The sequence below is a fragment of the Metopolophium dirhodum genome, chromosome 1, assembly GCF_019925205.1.
Source record: "Metopolophium dirhodum isolate CAU chromosome 1, ASM1992520v1, whole genome shotgun sequence".
Lineage (NCBI taxonomy): Eukaryota > Metazoa > Arthropoda > Insecta > Hemiptera > Aphididae > Metopolophium > Metopolophium dirhodum.
Window position 1 is genome coordinate 12,892,033 of NC_083560.1, and position 14,466 is coordinate 12,906,498.

Here is a 14,466-nt window from a genome sequence, read left to right on the forward strand (position 1 = left end):
TAAGTAAATCTCCTTTTAAATTGAATGCATTATTATTGACATTAAATATTATTTGGTTTATTTGATATTAATATAATAATATAAAAAATAATCGTGCTAATATTATATCATAATTTCGTAGCTACGAATAAAATAAAATTCAACGCATGTAAAATAACGTATACAGTTTTGGTAAGCGAAAAAAAACGTTATATAGTTATAAAGTGAATTTATTCAAAATATTAAATTGATTTCGCTTATTACATAATATAATGAAGGTACCTACACGGTTTATAAAAGAAAGTCTAATTTTCTTGAATACAGATGTTGTTGAAATATACAATTAATGTTAGTAGTCAACCTTGACACGTGTGTACAATTTAGTATCTAGTTATACGAGTATACGACCCACTTTCTTTACGGATGTAACACGACCTCGGTTGTGTATAATATATAAAGAGCCTTTGGAGTATGTAATACTACTAATACTCACTTGCAAAGGCGCCGTCGTACAGTGCGTATACGGTGTGTATATTGTCACAGTTAAATTGTCCAGTTGTACGTTATTATATATTATACTTATACATAATCATATTGTCGTGTTATTACTCATTTATACTAATACTGAAGTCATTAATCCGTCCAGCGTTAAACTCAACAAATGATATACAGGTTGCAAAAAAAAAAAAAAGTATATATAAAATTGTATTCCACAGATTAGCAGTCGGTGTAAGAATGTAATATTTACTGTTCGACTGGTTAGGTAAGACTCCTACTATATTGTTACAATTACATATGAAAAAAATTAAAAATCCTTAGTCACAGTTTTTTTTTAATAAGCATTTAAAGATCCAAACTTGACAAAAAACAGGAAATCCACGAAAATTAGCAAACAATTTTAAATTAAGAATTCATAAATATAACAAGATTATTCATAAGTTTGTCTATCTTTATCAATCAAAAAGATGTTTACAAGCAATTGAAATTAAATTTTTATTAGTGTTTGAAATTCATATTTTTACAATATTGGATAATCACTCGATTTCTCGTGTAGCGGTATTGTTATTTTATTGTTATTCAAAAACGAATAACTGTTGTAGATACATGACAATTTTACTCAATTTTTGTATTAGCATTTTCTATACACCATACAATTTTGATTATATGTTGACTTAATTTGGGCTGTTTACGGACATAGTCAGTTTTAAATTTTTTTAGTTTTTTTTTTCATAATTATCAATACAATTTTAATTGTTACCTACTTTTGTACCTACTGTACAGCAGAGTAACACCCACTTGCCCACCTTTTTACTATTATATCCATGCGCGAACAGATATTTAACAATATTGGATATTAATAAGTAACAACAAGTTTAATTTAGTTTAGATTTTGCCAAAAAAATGACTCGTAAATATTAAATTTTATAAGCCAATTATGTAATTAGATAAAAACTTTTTGTACATTAATTGTTTGGAGAAAAAATAATCTATCCTAATATGTAAAAAAAATTGATGTTACCATTTAAAAAAATGTTAGTTGTATTGCGTGTGTAATACAATTTATGGTCTTCGAACTGATATATTTATTGGTACCTCTTAGCGTGATCCCACTGTATATAAGTAATTAAATATTAACAATGTGGGAAGAATTACACTATAATTAGCTTTTAAAAACCTATTTTGATCACCAATTTCTTGTGATTGTAAGGAGCGATTGTAAAATCTGTGTTTTTTTAGGTTAAAGTTATTTAGGTGTAAACTTAGCCCCGGGTTTTTTTTTCAGGTAAAAATGATTGATGTGAACCTAAACTCGGCCTGAATAAAAATATACATATGATATTTGGACACCATAGGCGATTCTCATAAACCACCAAAAATTAATTTCATTTTCGTATTATTATTCATAGTATGAAATTCATTATATAAATGTAAAATTGTGTAAAAATGTAAGTAATATGTTCGGTATTAAAAATTATAAGTAAATTGTATTTGCAGATGTCGTGCTTACCTATTATATTTTATTGGTCAAAATCATCGGGCCGAGTATTGGCTGTGTATTGTCTACCAGCATCGACAAATCTTTTGCCTGTTTTTGCACTTTTTTTCGTTGGTGTGTTATTAAAGCGACCCTAATTATTAATTTTTGTATCCGCTTGCATTATAGCACATTATTATCTGTTATTATTTTGCTTGAAGTACACTGAAATCGTATGTCTTTACTTTATTTCTATTATTATTCTCGCCGTCAAACTTGGCGGTCGGTTAATGTCAACGTCGGTGCCATCAGTAGTTGCCGCGTAAGTCCACCAGCAACGTAGGTACCTACGTTGTGTGAGAGGCCGCCCGGGTCTTCCAGGTCGACTTCTGCCTATAGCGTGACTTCACCACATCTCAAGACGTCAGTAGTGTTAAGTTAGCTTAAGTATAATCCCATGTTTTTGTGAGCTCTGTGGTCATTGCACCAAACCGATTCGACCACTGAGACCCCCTCCCCATAACTAGCCAGCACCATCAGAATTCCTTCGATATGTCTTTCCTATCCTCGCTGTTGTCTTCGTCGTGCGTATAATTGCCTACCAGTCAAGGGGCGAGTCATCAGGCGAGGGCACATATGGTTGCCTGTCCAATGCATTATTAGACGTTAGTGGTGACATGGCCATAGTCAAAAACATAAATCGTTCTCGGGCATCACCGACTACCGAGTGACCCTTCGTGACCCTATCTATTTAGGGCGATAACAAATACAATGTGTTTGCTTATTAAAAGTGACACGTTATTGTATAAAAATACTTTTAAAAAGTATTTGAGAACCTATTATTATACAGTATATCTGGTATATAATAAACTGTTTAAAAATTGTATTTAAAATATTCCTCAAAAAATAATTTTTCCTAATGTATTTTAAGTTTAAGTATTAATACTATTTATTTTTATCAATTAGTATATACATTTTACTAACTGACATAAATAGGTATTATGGGGATTGTAAGCATATAGTTAATTTTCATATATTTTATAATTAAATAATTTAAAAAAAAACTATATACTGCCAGGTGTGTATGAAAATACTATATATTGCAATTAGCTAAAACTTTAAAACTAAGTCTGACCTCCAAATTCTGACTTCACTACATAGGTACGTTAAAACAAGAATGTCATTAGTCATAATACTGATTACACTGTAAATAAATTATATTTTGATGATATATATTTTTTTAATACCTATTCTAGTCAGTTAGGTTTTTTTGTTTTATATTATTCATATATTTCATTTTAATACATTTTATGATTCAATAATGTGAACAATAGTTTTATATCATAGAATGTAGGCGTAATTATGAATTTGTATAAGGGAGTGGAGAGTCAAATAAAATATTGTAAAATAAAATATAAGAATACCTATATATTATTAACATTAGTTTTGTGTTAATATGTCACACTGTGCATAATATTTTATAAAAACAATAACATAATAATATACAATTTTTATCAATAATTATTAAGTCTAATAGTAATGTGTATAATATAATATTAAGAAAGATAGTGACTCTCTACAATACGTATAACGATCAGTCTTGCAGGTACATACTACATATTATACTGATATAACTATATATTATGGTAGTAACAATCACAGTCGACGATCACCGATCGTATATAATAAATCGTAATAATCGTAATAAAAAAAAAAATGTTAATATATGGGTATTCTATTTTACAAAAATTATATATCAATTATTTATTCTACATATGATATTACAAAACTTTTTGTTTTGGTCGAAAAGTGAATCGGCCGAAAAGGGAAGGGTACGTTTTTGGTCGAAAACGGTCTCGCCCGTCTCGATAAACTTAGGTATACAGACTTCAGGCTTGTAAACAAAAAAAAAAAAACAAATCTACACGGCAGAAAAATATATTATTACCTATGTATAATTAATTATATTTCAATTTTCATTAATTTTAAATAGATATTAAATTTATTTTGTTCGTATCATAGTATAATGAAGGTAGCTACTTACACGGTTTATAAAAGAAAGCCTTATTTTCTTGTATACGATGTTATTAAGGTTCTGGGGAAATCTATCAAACCCTCACCCATCTTTAATTTCACCTCTGCCACAGATAAACGGTCGGAGTAAGTATGTAAAGTTACTGTTCGATTAGTGTAGAAACTATTGCACAAATAGCATTTGATGCATGCTTTCAAAGGTGGATTGGTGCGGATGTTTGATAATAAAAAAAAACCTATAATTCAATTATTAAAATCTATATACTTACTAATAGTGAAAATAAATAGTATTTAAAACTTAAATAGGAAAAACGTAAGAAAAATTATTTTTTGGAGAATATTGTTAATAGTTTATTAAATACTAGGCAGGTACTCAAATACTTTTTAAAAGTATGTTATACAACACTGTTAATAAGCAAACAAATTGTATAAGTGCTCTCTGTAATACAAATAATACAGTTCATTTTCATGGGCGAAAACAATAATAGAAATAAAGTAAAGACTTACGATTCCGGTGACTTTATTTGTCTACTTCAAGCACAATAATAACAGATAATAATATTTTGCTATAATGCAACCGTGTGCAGAATAATAGTGACAATACAATGTGATCGCTTTAACCGAACCTAACCTAACCACTGGGTAATGCTAAATGATTTTCAAAAATATAATTTTATGTATATTTTTATTCGGGCTAAGTCAATGCACACGTCAATCAATTTTACCTAAAAAAAACACAGACCAATATGACAATCGCCCCTTACAATCTCATGAAATAATCAATTTCAAAATATGTTTTTAAAAGCTAATTATAGTGTAATTACCACATTGTTAATATTTAATTACAAGGATACAGTATGTTCATGCTAAGAGTTACCACTAAATATTTCAGTTCTATGACCTTATATTGAAATGGGGTTTCGCATTGAATGACAGATAGTACTTAAATACACATATTCAGATAAATTTCAAATTTTTAACATTTTAGATACGAGCATGCGCATTACAACTAACTTTTTTTTTAAATGGCAACGTACAATTTTTTTTACATATTCGAATAGAGTTTTTTTTTTAAACAATTTATGTATAAAAAGTTTTTTTCTTGATACAAAATTGGCGTATGAAATTTAATATTTACGAGAAATTGTTTCGACAAAATCTAAACTAAATGCAACTTAAGTTAACAATTGTTGAAACTTAGTAATATCCAGTATTGTTAAATATCTGTTTGCTCACGGATATAATAGTAAAAAGGTGGTAAAAATTTTCACGCTTTTTTACACAACAAATAAAATATTATCGATTTATGTGGAAAAAAAACTAAAAAAATTGAAAACTGACAATGTCCGTAAACAGCCCAAATTGAGTCAACATATATTCAAAATTTCATGGTGTATAGAAAATACTGCGAATTGTTTTTGAACAAGTGAAGTACGACAATCTGTGGTCTTTTTGTACTTATAAAAGAACAATAATTAATTCGTGTGTTTTTATGTGATTTAACCCTGACATCTACATTTTTATTTGTTGTGCTGTCTGAGTAAACTTAGGTATACGAGTAAGATTTTTTTTGTTAAACAACGGTAGTTATTTAGTACCTACCTAGGTATATTTTTGTCTAACAGACGAAAGTACGAGACAGTGCTTTCGCAAGTGTGAGTACCCTGTAGGTAAAAAAAAAAAAACAACACATATATTAACATGTATAAATGCAAAAGCGGGCCACAATAAATTAAATTAAATTCGGTCAGTTCCCTACCATCCTAGTACCATACTATCATAGTAGTATCATAGTACCACCCTTCAGCTAATGGGCTCAGTTGCTGGACTTAAGACCAATACAATTTAAAAATAAAAATATTCTACACAGCCGAAAAATATATTATCTAATATATAAAATTCTCGTGTCACAGTTTTCGTTGCCATACTCCTCCGAAATGGCATGACAGATTTTGATGAAATTTTTTGTGCATATTCAGTAGGTATGACAATCGGCTAACATCTATTTTTCATACCCCTAAGTGATAAGGGTTGTCCAGAAAAAAATAAAAGAAGTGCTCAAACAGGGATTTTGATAATTTACGGTAGAAATAATTGTTTATAAATGGTTGCTAAGGTATTGGTGTTATATATATAAAAAAAAAAAATAATAGATGCAACATACAAAAATACATACAATCCTCAATTGTCACCCTTCTACGATCAACCCTTATTATTTAATAGCCATTTTAGTAATTTAATCATTTTTCCTTTTAATCTGCCCCTTCGCGTTTTATTGGCATTGTTCACCGTACAAAACATACATTATGTACAATTGTCAACGTTACTACACTTGATGTATAAACAATATGTATGGCAACGAAAACTGTGACACGAGAATTTTATATATTAGATGTTTTGTACAGTGAGCAATGCCAAGAAAACGCAAAGGGGCTGATTTGAGCCGCAGTACAAGTAAAGCTCGAAACTTGCGAAATAACAGATCCGAAAGCACAAAAGAACAAATCCAGCAACAAAATACTGATGCACGTGTCAGAATGGCGCAATTGCATCAAGAAGAGCCAGAAGATACACGAGCTGAACGCAATGAAGTCAGAAGATTAAAACAACGACAATCACCCCGCTTCACAGTCAAAAGACGAAGAACAAATGATCAACAACGACAACAGGTACATCGAGCATTTATATCTGATTCATTACCGCGTCTAGCATTCCAGTATGAGCCCGATATTGAATATACTCATACCACGGATTCCTATTATACCTACTAATGTGCCAATTCAATTCAAACGTATTCAGTTTCCGATTAGATTGGCATTTGCAATGACTATCAACAAATCCCAAGGTCAAACGATGTCTGTTTGTGGATTAGATTTGAGAACACCATGTTTTTCACACGGACAATTATACGTGGTGTGCTCTCGAGTGGGTAAACCATTGTAGTACTCTCGTGCTACACTTGTACACTTTAATTATTTAATGACGTGCTTCGATGTCCTGTTGTTGATAAGTTGGTAGAGTCACAAAGGTATGTTTGGAAATAGTAAATAAATTCACGATTGTATTATAAGTTAAACAGTAAGTTTAATAAAATAAAGTAAAATAAAATAGTCACAAAGTAAAATACATTTGCACTTAAAATTTGTAGGCAGAGTTTACGCTCGGTACCTGAGAACTACGTGCAGTAAGCTAGTAAAAAGTAATTCTAAATCTATGTACTAATTTAGTACCCTTATATACACATGACCTCTTATCCGTGGCGTGACCCCGACAAAGCCACCGGATAGGCTCACTAAAATACATGCATAGGAGTTGTTTACGCCGAATATTCATGAATAAGCACTAGTTACAAAAACATTTATAATTAATGTAATATTTTATATTCCGTTTTTCCCAGTATCCATGAATACGCGTTTCCTAATCAAAAAGGCCAAAGGACAAAATAATATGTAAAAATACCTAATACCAGGAAACGTCAACTATACGAGTAAACATGGTTTACTACATGCCTCCCCTGTAAAATTGGAGCCGTAGGTTCCAATCAATACATATTCTTAAGTGTCGGATAGCAATGTGTCTGGTATGTCCCTTGGGTCTTGTAAAAGTTGAACCTCGCAAATCGGTCGGAGATTTCTAGGATGTAGCGCTTGGATTTCTGGACAAAGAAAGGAAACCCCTAGCATGTTTACATTGACTATAGTGAAATTCGTCGTATGCTACATAATGTTCCTTATTTTTACTTATCGCTAAAAACTTATGACTAGGTGCAATATACATACAATTTATAATATTTTGACAATAAGGCTTAGGTATTAAGTTATATAAAATAAAATTGTTTTGATATATTAATGGAATTGTTATGATAAACACTATGTTATTATTAGAGTAGTATATTTTAATATCTGACAGTCTTACTATATCATTAACAGTTCCGATTGATAATGCGTAGGGAAAATCTGTCCCGATAGGTAAAGAAAGCCTAATGTCTTGAAATTGCCCTAGTAGTTCGTATGTTCCTATTAAATACGGATGTATCTGTCCTAACTTAGCGTTTTCAATGATCGACGATAATATGTCGATTTCTGTCATATATTTTGTTAAAAGTAAGTTCATATACGTAAAATGTCTAAAAATAAAAATAAACTTATAGTTAAAAATATGCGTATTATTATTATAGTTATTTATTTATTTATTATTATATATTTTTTTTTTTTTTTTTTTTTTTTTATATATATATATATATACGTTAATCATGAAAAATTTTTACATTATTAACGTGTATTCGATAATCACGTCGACCTTTCTTTATTGTAACGTTTTCATTATCATGGACCATGATTACTTCGTAAGGTCCCGACCAATTAAGACTTAGTGTATTTTTTTTATGTTGTTCTTTAATTAGAACTTTATCACCTACGTGTAAAGTCAATGGGTTAATAGTTTTGTCGTAGTAACGTTTATTGTCTTGTTTTTTATTGATTAAATTATTCCGTGCTATTTCGTGTGCCTGTTGCATATTTCGTTTAAAATCAAACACATAGTTGTCGTAATTATATTGGGGTTCGACCCTCCTCGATAGTACCGCCGGAATATTAGGCTTATGCCCGAAAACAAGTTCATAAGGTGTATAATCAGTTGACGTATGTACAGTGCTGTTGTAACAAAATGTAGCGTAACACAACAATTTGTCCCATTCATTGTCTTTGTCTACAAAACTCCTAAGATAATTTTTTAATGTACGGTGTGAACGTTCTAAAAAACCGTTCGTTTGAGGGTGCCAAGGAGTGGATTTGGATTTTTCGATGTCCAATAGTTTACACATTTGTTTGAACACATCGGATAAAAAATTTGTCCCACAGTCGGTAAGAATGGAATCCGGTATTCCGTATATACAGACGAAACATTCTACGAATGCCTGAGCTACCGTTTGCGCGTCAGTGGCGCTTAGTGCTACGGCTATCGCGTAACGAGTAAGTTCGTCCTGCATGGTCAGCATATATTGGTTTCCTAAACTGGTCTGTGGTAAAGGTCCTACTATGTCTAAACAGATACGTTCGAATGATTTTGTAACGGTGGACGTTATAAGCATTGGTTGTTTGGTTTTTAAATGTGTTTTCGTTTTTTGACATACTTCACAGCTCGCTATGTATTGTTTCACTGATTTTTTCAGATTTTTCCATTGATAATTAAGTTTTAAACGTTTTACTGTTCGAGAAACCCCGGAATGTCCGCCCAAAGGAGAGTTATGATATTCATAAATAATTTGTTGCTTTTCACTTTCCGTAAAATTTTGTTCTTTATAAATGCTAACAGTTATATCGGTCCCTTTAAAAATAAATCGAATCATAGACCGGGTTCGCTCAAAACTGGTCATGGTTGTTACCCCTTCTAGTCTGATCGTTGAACAAGTATTAATTTTATTGGTTAGACAAATTTGTTTCATTACCGTAAATGTATTAAAAATTAGTTGTTCCGTTAATGGAGTAATATGCGTTTCTTTTAATTTATAAAATATTATAGTACGCGCTAGATTATTAATCAATAAACTGCTCTCGTGTTCGTTGAACTTTGGAAGGTCGAGATTGTATTTCTCTACAATCTGTCTAATTGCCGGATGGGTGATTACCATATCATTCGAAATTGGTAAAAATAAATTAGTGTTCGCATCGGCATCTTTTATACTACCGTTAACATCAATTATTTTAGAATTAATTATAGGTGTTGTTTCCGCAATTAGAAAATCATTATATTCGGAATTAATTATGTCATTGGTTTGCACTACATGTATGCGTGATAAACAGTCTGCATTCGCGTTTTCAGTACCTGCCCTATATATTATATTGTAGTCGTATTCCGATAATTGTAGTCGCCATCGCATGAGTTGCGATGAAACGTCTTTAATGCCGAATAAAAAAGTTAAAGGTCGGTGATCCGTAATAATATTAAATTTTTGACCGTAGAGATATGGTCTAAAATATTTTACTGCCCATATTATTGCGAGTAATTCTTTCTGAATTACGCTGTAATTAATTTCGGCCTTATTCAAAGTACGACTAGCGTATGCTATAGGTTGGTCATTAGGGACTGTGCCCTGCGAGAGGACGGCCCCAATTGCGAATTGACTTGCGTCCGTGGTTAGGTTAAAATTCCCTTTTTCCCAGTCTGGATAAATTAATAAAGGTGGGCTCATAAGTATATTTTTAAGTTCACAAAATGCGTGCTCACATTTATCAGTCCAGTTAAAAAGTACATTTTTCTTAAGTAACGCGGTCAATGGTTTTGCAATTTTCGCAAAATTGTCTACGAAACGTCTATAATAGTTTAATAGTCCTAAAAAGGATTTTATCTCTTTCGCGGTTTTAGGTCGTGGGTATTCTTTTATGCACTGAATTTTCTTTGGATCCGGGGACACCCCCGTTTCGTTAATTACATGCCCGAGATAGACTACTTCTTTTCTTAGAAAATTGCATTTCTGCGGTTGTAATTTTAAATTATGTACTCGTAATCTATCAAAAACTCGGATTAATTTTTCCTGATGGTCCCTAAGACTTGAACCGTGTACCACTATGTCATCGAGATATGCAGTACACATCTCTTCTAACCCCATCAAGACTGCTTTCATTGCCCTCGTAAATGTGGCTGGAGCGGAACTTAACCCAAAAGGCATACGTACGTATTCATAATGCCCCGATTTCGTAGAAAACGCGGTTTTATGAATGTCGGTTTCGTCAATCTTAATTTGGTGGTAACCTGCCTTGAGGTCCAGAGTAGAAAAGTACTTTGATGACCCTAGGGATTCTAAAATTTCGAGTAGATTTGGTAGACTATAAGCTTCATTTTCGGTCATTTCATTTAATTTACGAAAATCAACACAAATCCTCAGTTTCTGTTTCCCCTCCTGGTCTGTTTCTTTTTTCTTGACTACTACCAAGGGAAAGTTAAAAGGTGAAGTGGAATTGCGTATTATATTGTCTTGTTTCATTTCGACTACTTGTTTTTCGATTTCCTGTTGATATGCCCACGGTAACCTATAAGGTCGTATGTTAATCGGTTTTACGCAGCGCGGTGTATTAATTTTATGCGTTACTACATCTGTGGCGCTTAACGGTTCCCCCTCAACATAGAATAAATCAGAATAGTTATTAATAATTTCAAATAAATTGTCTCTTTCTTCGTTATTTAAGTGTTCTGTTTTAATCAATGTTGATAATTGCTTAATTTTATTCTCGTTTAGATTATTTTCAACTAATCGAATATTTTCGTAATACGGCTCCCAGTCAATATTACGTGAGGTCAGTTCCTCGATAAGATACGGTTGTTCTGAAATGTTTATTACGTTGCTGATTAAAGTATTTTTGTTCACCGGACTTACACTGTTTGCGATTATTACATCGTCGTTTAAATCCTGTTTTGCTATAGTTATTTCCGTACACTCAATATTTTCTATGTTTTTAACTAACATAACACAGTTACTTCGTGGTGGTATTATTAACGGTCGTTCCCACCCATGTTCTGGTAATAGTAATACTTCTTTGTTCATATCTAGTATGGCTTTGTTCTCTTTTAGAAATGTGCGACCAATTATGCCGCTACCGGGTATCGGAAAAACGTCTTTTACAATATCGAATTTAGTAATAAAAGTTGCGTCGTTAATTTCAATAGGAATTACGATCGAACCTAATGTGTTAATAATTGTAGAACTGATACCTTTAATATTTTTCCTATCTGACTCGTTCACGACTACATGGTCTTTCAAAGCTGATAGTTTAATAATATTCATTTCGGCTCCTGAGTCTATTAAAAATTTGAGATTTCCCGATGAAAAAGTGTTCGCGTTGATTACTATATGTTCCTCTTCCATCTGTGAGGTAATTACCCGTATACTTTTTAGTTCACCCACCGTTTTGTTTTGGTTATCCGCCTGACCTTGTTTTTTTTTATTTTCATTAAAAATTCGTTTCCTACACTCGGAAATATCGTGATTAGGTTTTTTACAATACTTGCAAAATTTAATGTTTCCTGTCCGCTCAGTTTTTATCTCTATGCGATTATTTATCGGATTCCTAAAACTTGAAGTGCTCGGCGCGCTTGACCTACACTCATTAGCGTAGTGACCTATTTTGCTACATCGATTACATTTAATATGCGATTTATTAGAATTGCCTTTATAAAACGGCCGGTTAAATTTTGTGCTATCGTTTTTCTCGCCTACATTTTCCTTCTCCGTCGCTATTCTCACTGCCTCCTCGTATGACGTAATATTTCGCGCTTCTAGAATAAGACGAATAGAAGGATTTATGCCTTCCATAAAAACGACAAGCGCTGAAGTTAGCATGGTTTCAGCTATTACTCGTGATTCAGGTGCTGTTTTCCCTTCTGTAAGCGCTCTAGTGAGTTGGTGGTAAGTTTGTTGAATGCGATTTGCGAAAGCTTGTATGTTTTCGTCATTACGTTGTCGCATAGATGTCAATTGTTTTTGCAAGTAATTAATAGAATGCGAAGGTTGATATATTGTTTTCAAATGACTTTTTAATTGTTCCCACGTATTAAATTCGTGATATTTAATGTATTCATGCGCACCCCCCTCAATGTTGGCTAAAATTGCCTGTAATAATGGTGGTTTAACGGTTTCGGTTACGTTACCGAAAAGAAATTCACATTTCGTTATAAAAATGGAAAGTTGACTATCTGTGCCCCCTGAGAAAGAAGGTGCCTGCCTAATAGCGGTTTCAAGACCTAAAGTAGTGGCGGCCATAGTTATACGTAAATTAACAGGGTTATATGCAACGATTTGCCAATTATTACGCGGACTGTCAGACATAAAATTAAGATACTACTTTAAAAAATAACTTACACAGTGTTCATGTTAGTAAAGTGAGTATTGGTCTGGTCCTCGTTGAAATGAATTGGAAACCTCCTCTGTGTCGCTGTATGCGTTGATCCAAAAAAAACTCTGGTTTGGTTGCCTGGTCTGATCCTGACTGCAAAAATTGATACTCGAAGTGGCTCGACGATCTAGCTACGAAACTGCTGGCGCGTAGACCAATTATAAATAATTGGGTTTCTGATGTAGTGTTCGTAGTATATCAAGAACGTGGTTTTCGAAGTTCGTCAGTGAGTTCCCAAGTTACTTTTTGATAAATCAAAATTTTCACTTAGTGTAACCCCACACCTGACACCAAAAAGTTACGTATGTAGTACTCTCGTGCTACACTTGTACACTTTAATTATTTAATGACGTGCTTCGATGTCCTGTTGTTGATAAGTTGGTAGAGTCACAAAGGTATGTTTGGAAATAGTAAATAAATTCACGATTGTATTATAAGTTAAACAGTAAGTTTAATAAAAAAAAGTAAAATAAAATAGTCACAAAGTAAAATACATTTGCACTTAAAATTTGTAGGCAGAGTTTACGCTCGGTACCTGAGAACTACGTGCAGTAAGCTAGTAAAAAGTAATTCTAAATCTATGTACTAATTTAGTACCCTTATATACACATGACCTCTTATCCGTGGCGTGACCCCGACAAAGCCACCGGATAGGCTCACTAAAATACATGCATAGGAGTTGTTTACGCCGAATATTCATGAATAAGCACTAGTTACAAAAACATTTATAATTAATGTAATATTTTATATTCCGTTTTTCCCAGTATCCATGAATACGCGTTTCCTAATCAAAAAGGCCAAAGGACAAAATAATATGTAAAAATACCTAATACCAGGAAACGTCAACTATACGAGTAAACATGGTTTACTACACCATCCAGTTTGTTTGTGTTAGCTAATGATGGACTAACAAAAAATATTGTTCACGCTATAGCATTAAGAGATTGATATTGTTTAATAGTGTTACTGTCGTAATTGTTTAATTAATGATATATAATTTTACGGAATAAATTATAATAACTTAAAAATAATGTTTGCCTTTTGTTATTTTTATATTCCCTCATCGTTCACAGCGCTCCATGCTTATTTCACGCATATACCATATTCTTACATACATACAATATACACATTCTAACATAGATACATACTTCCAATAAGTAAGCTATTTTTAGTCTACACTAGAAATTACTAGGAAATTATTTATATGGCAAAACAACGTTTGCCGGGTCAGCTAGTTATCTATATATAATTATATTTTTGTTTCAAAAATTTAAATATACATTTTCATCATTACGCGGAAGGTTCATGATATGGCTCATTGAAAAGCAAAAAAAACGTTATTTGTTCAAGTGTTACATGAAAATGTTCAAACTGTGTAGGTGGTAAGCAAAAATTAAAAGTATGAAAACTGCTGGTATATTATAAAGTATAATATAATATGCTAGTTTTTACACCATTCGAACGGTAACATTGCATTCTCGCACCGACCGTTAATCTGTTAATCCGTTATCTGTAGAATAAAATTATAGTATCTATATTATTAGTAAAAATTATTGAACTATAAAATGTATTAAAATGAAATGTATTATA

General features: G+C 32.0%; 1 protein-coding gene across 1 annotated transcript; it reads left to right on the plus strand.

The window, feature by feature from the left end:
• Positions 1–6,399: 6,399 nt before the first annotated feature.
• Positions 6,400–6,931, plus strand: LOC132953741 (uncharacterized). Its single transcript, XM_061026098.1, has 2 exons — positions 6,400–6,704; positions 6,799–6,931. The coding sequence occupies exons 1-2, from the start codon at positions 6,400–6,402 to the stop codon at positions 6,929–6,931; spliced, it is 438 nt and encodes a 145-aa protein (XP_060882081.1).
• The last annotated feature ends 7,535 nt before the right edge of the window (positions 6,932–14,466 follow it).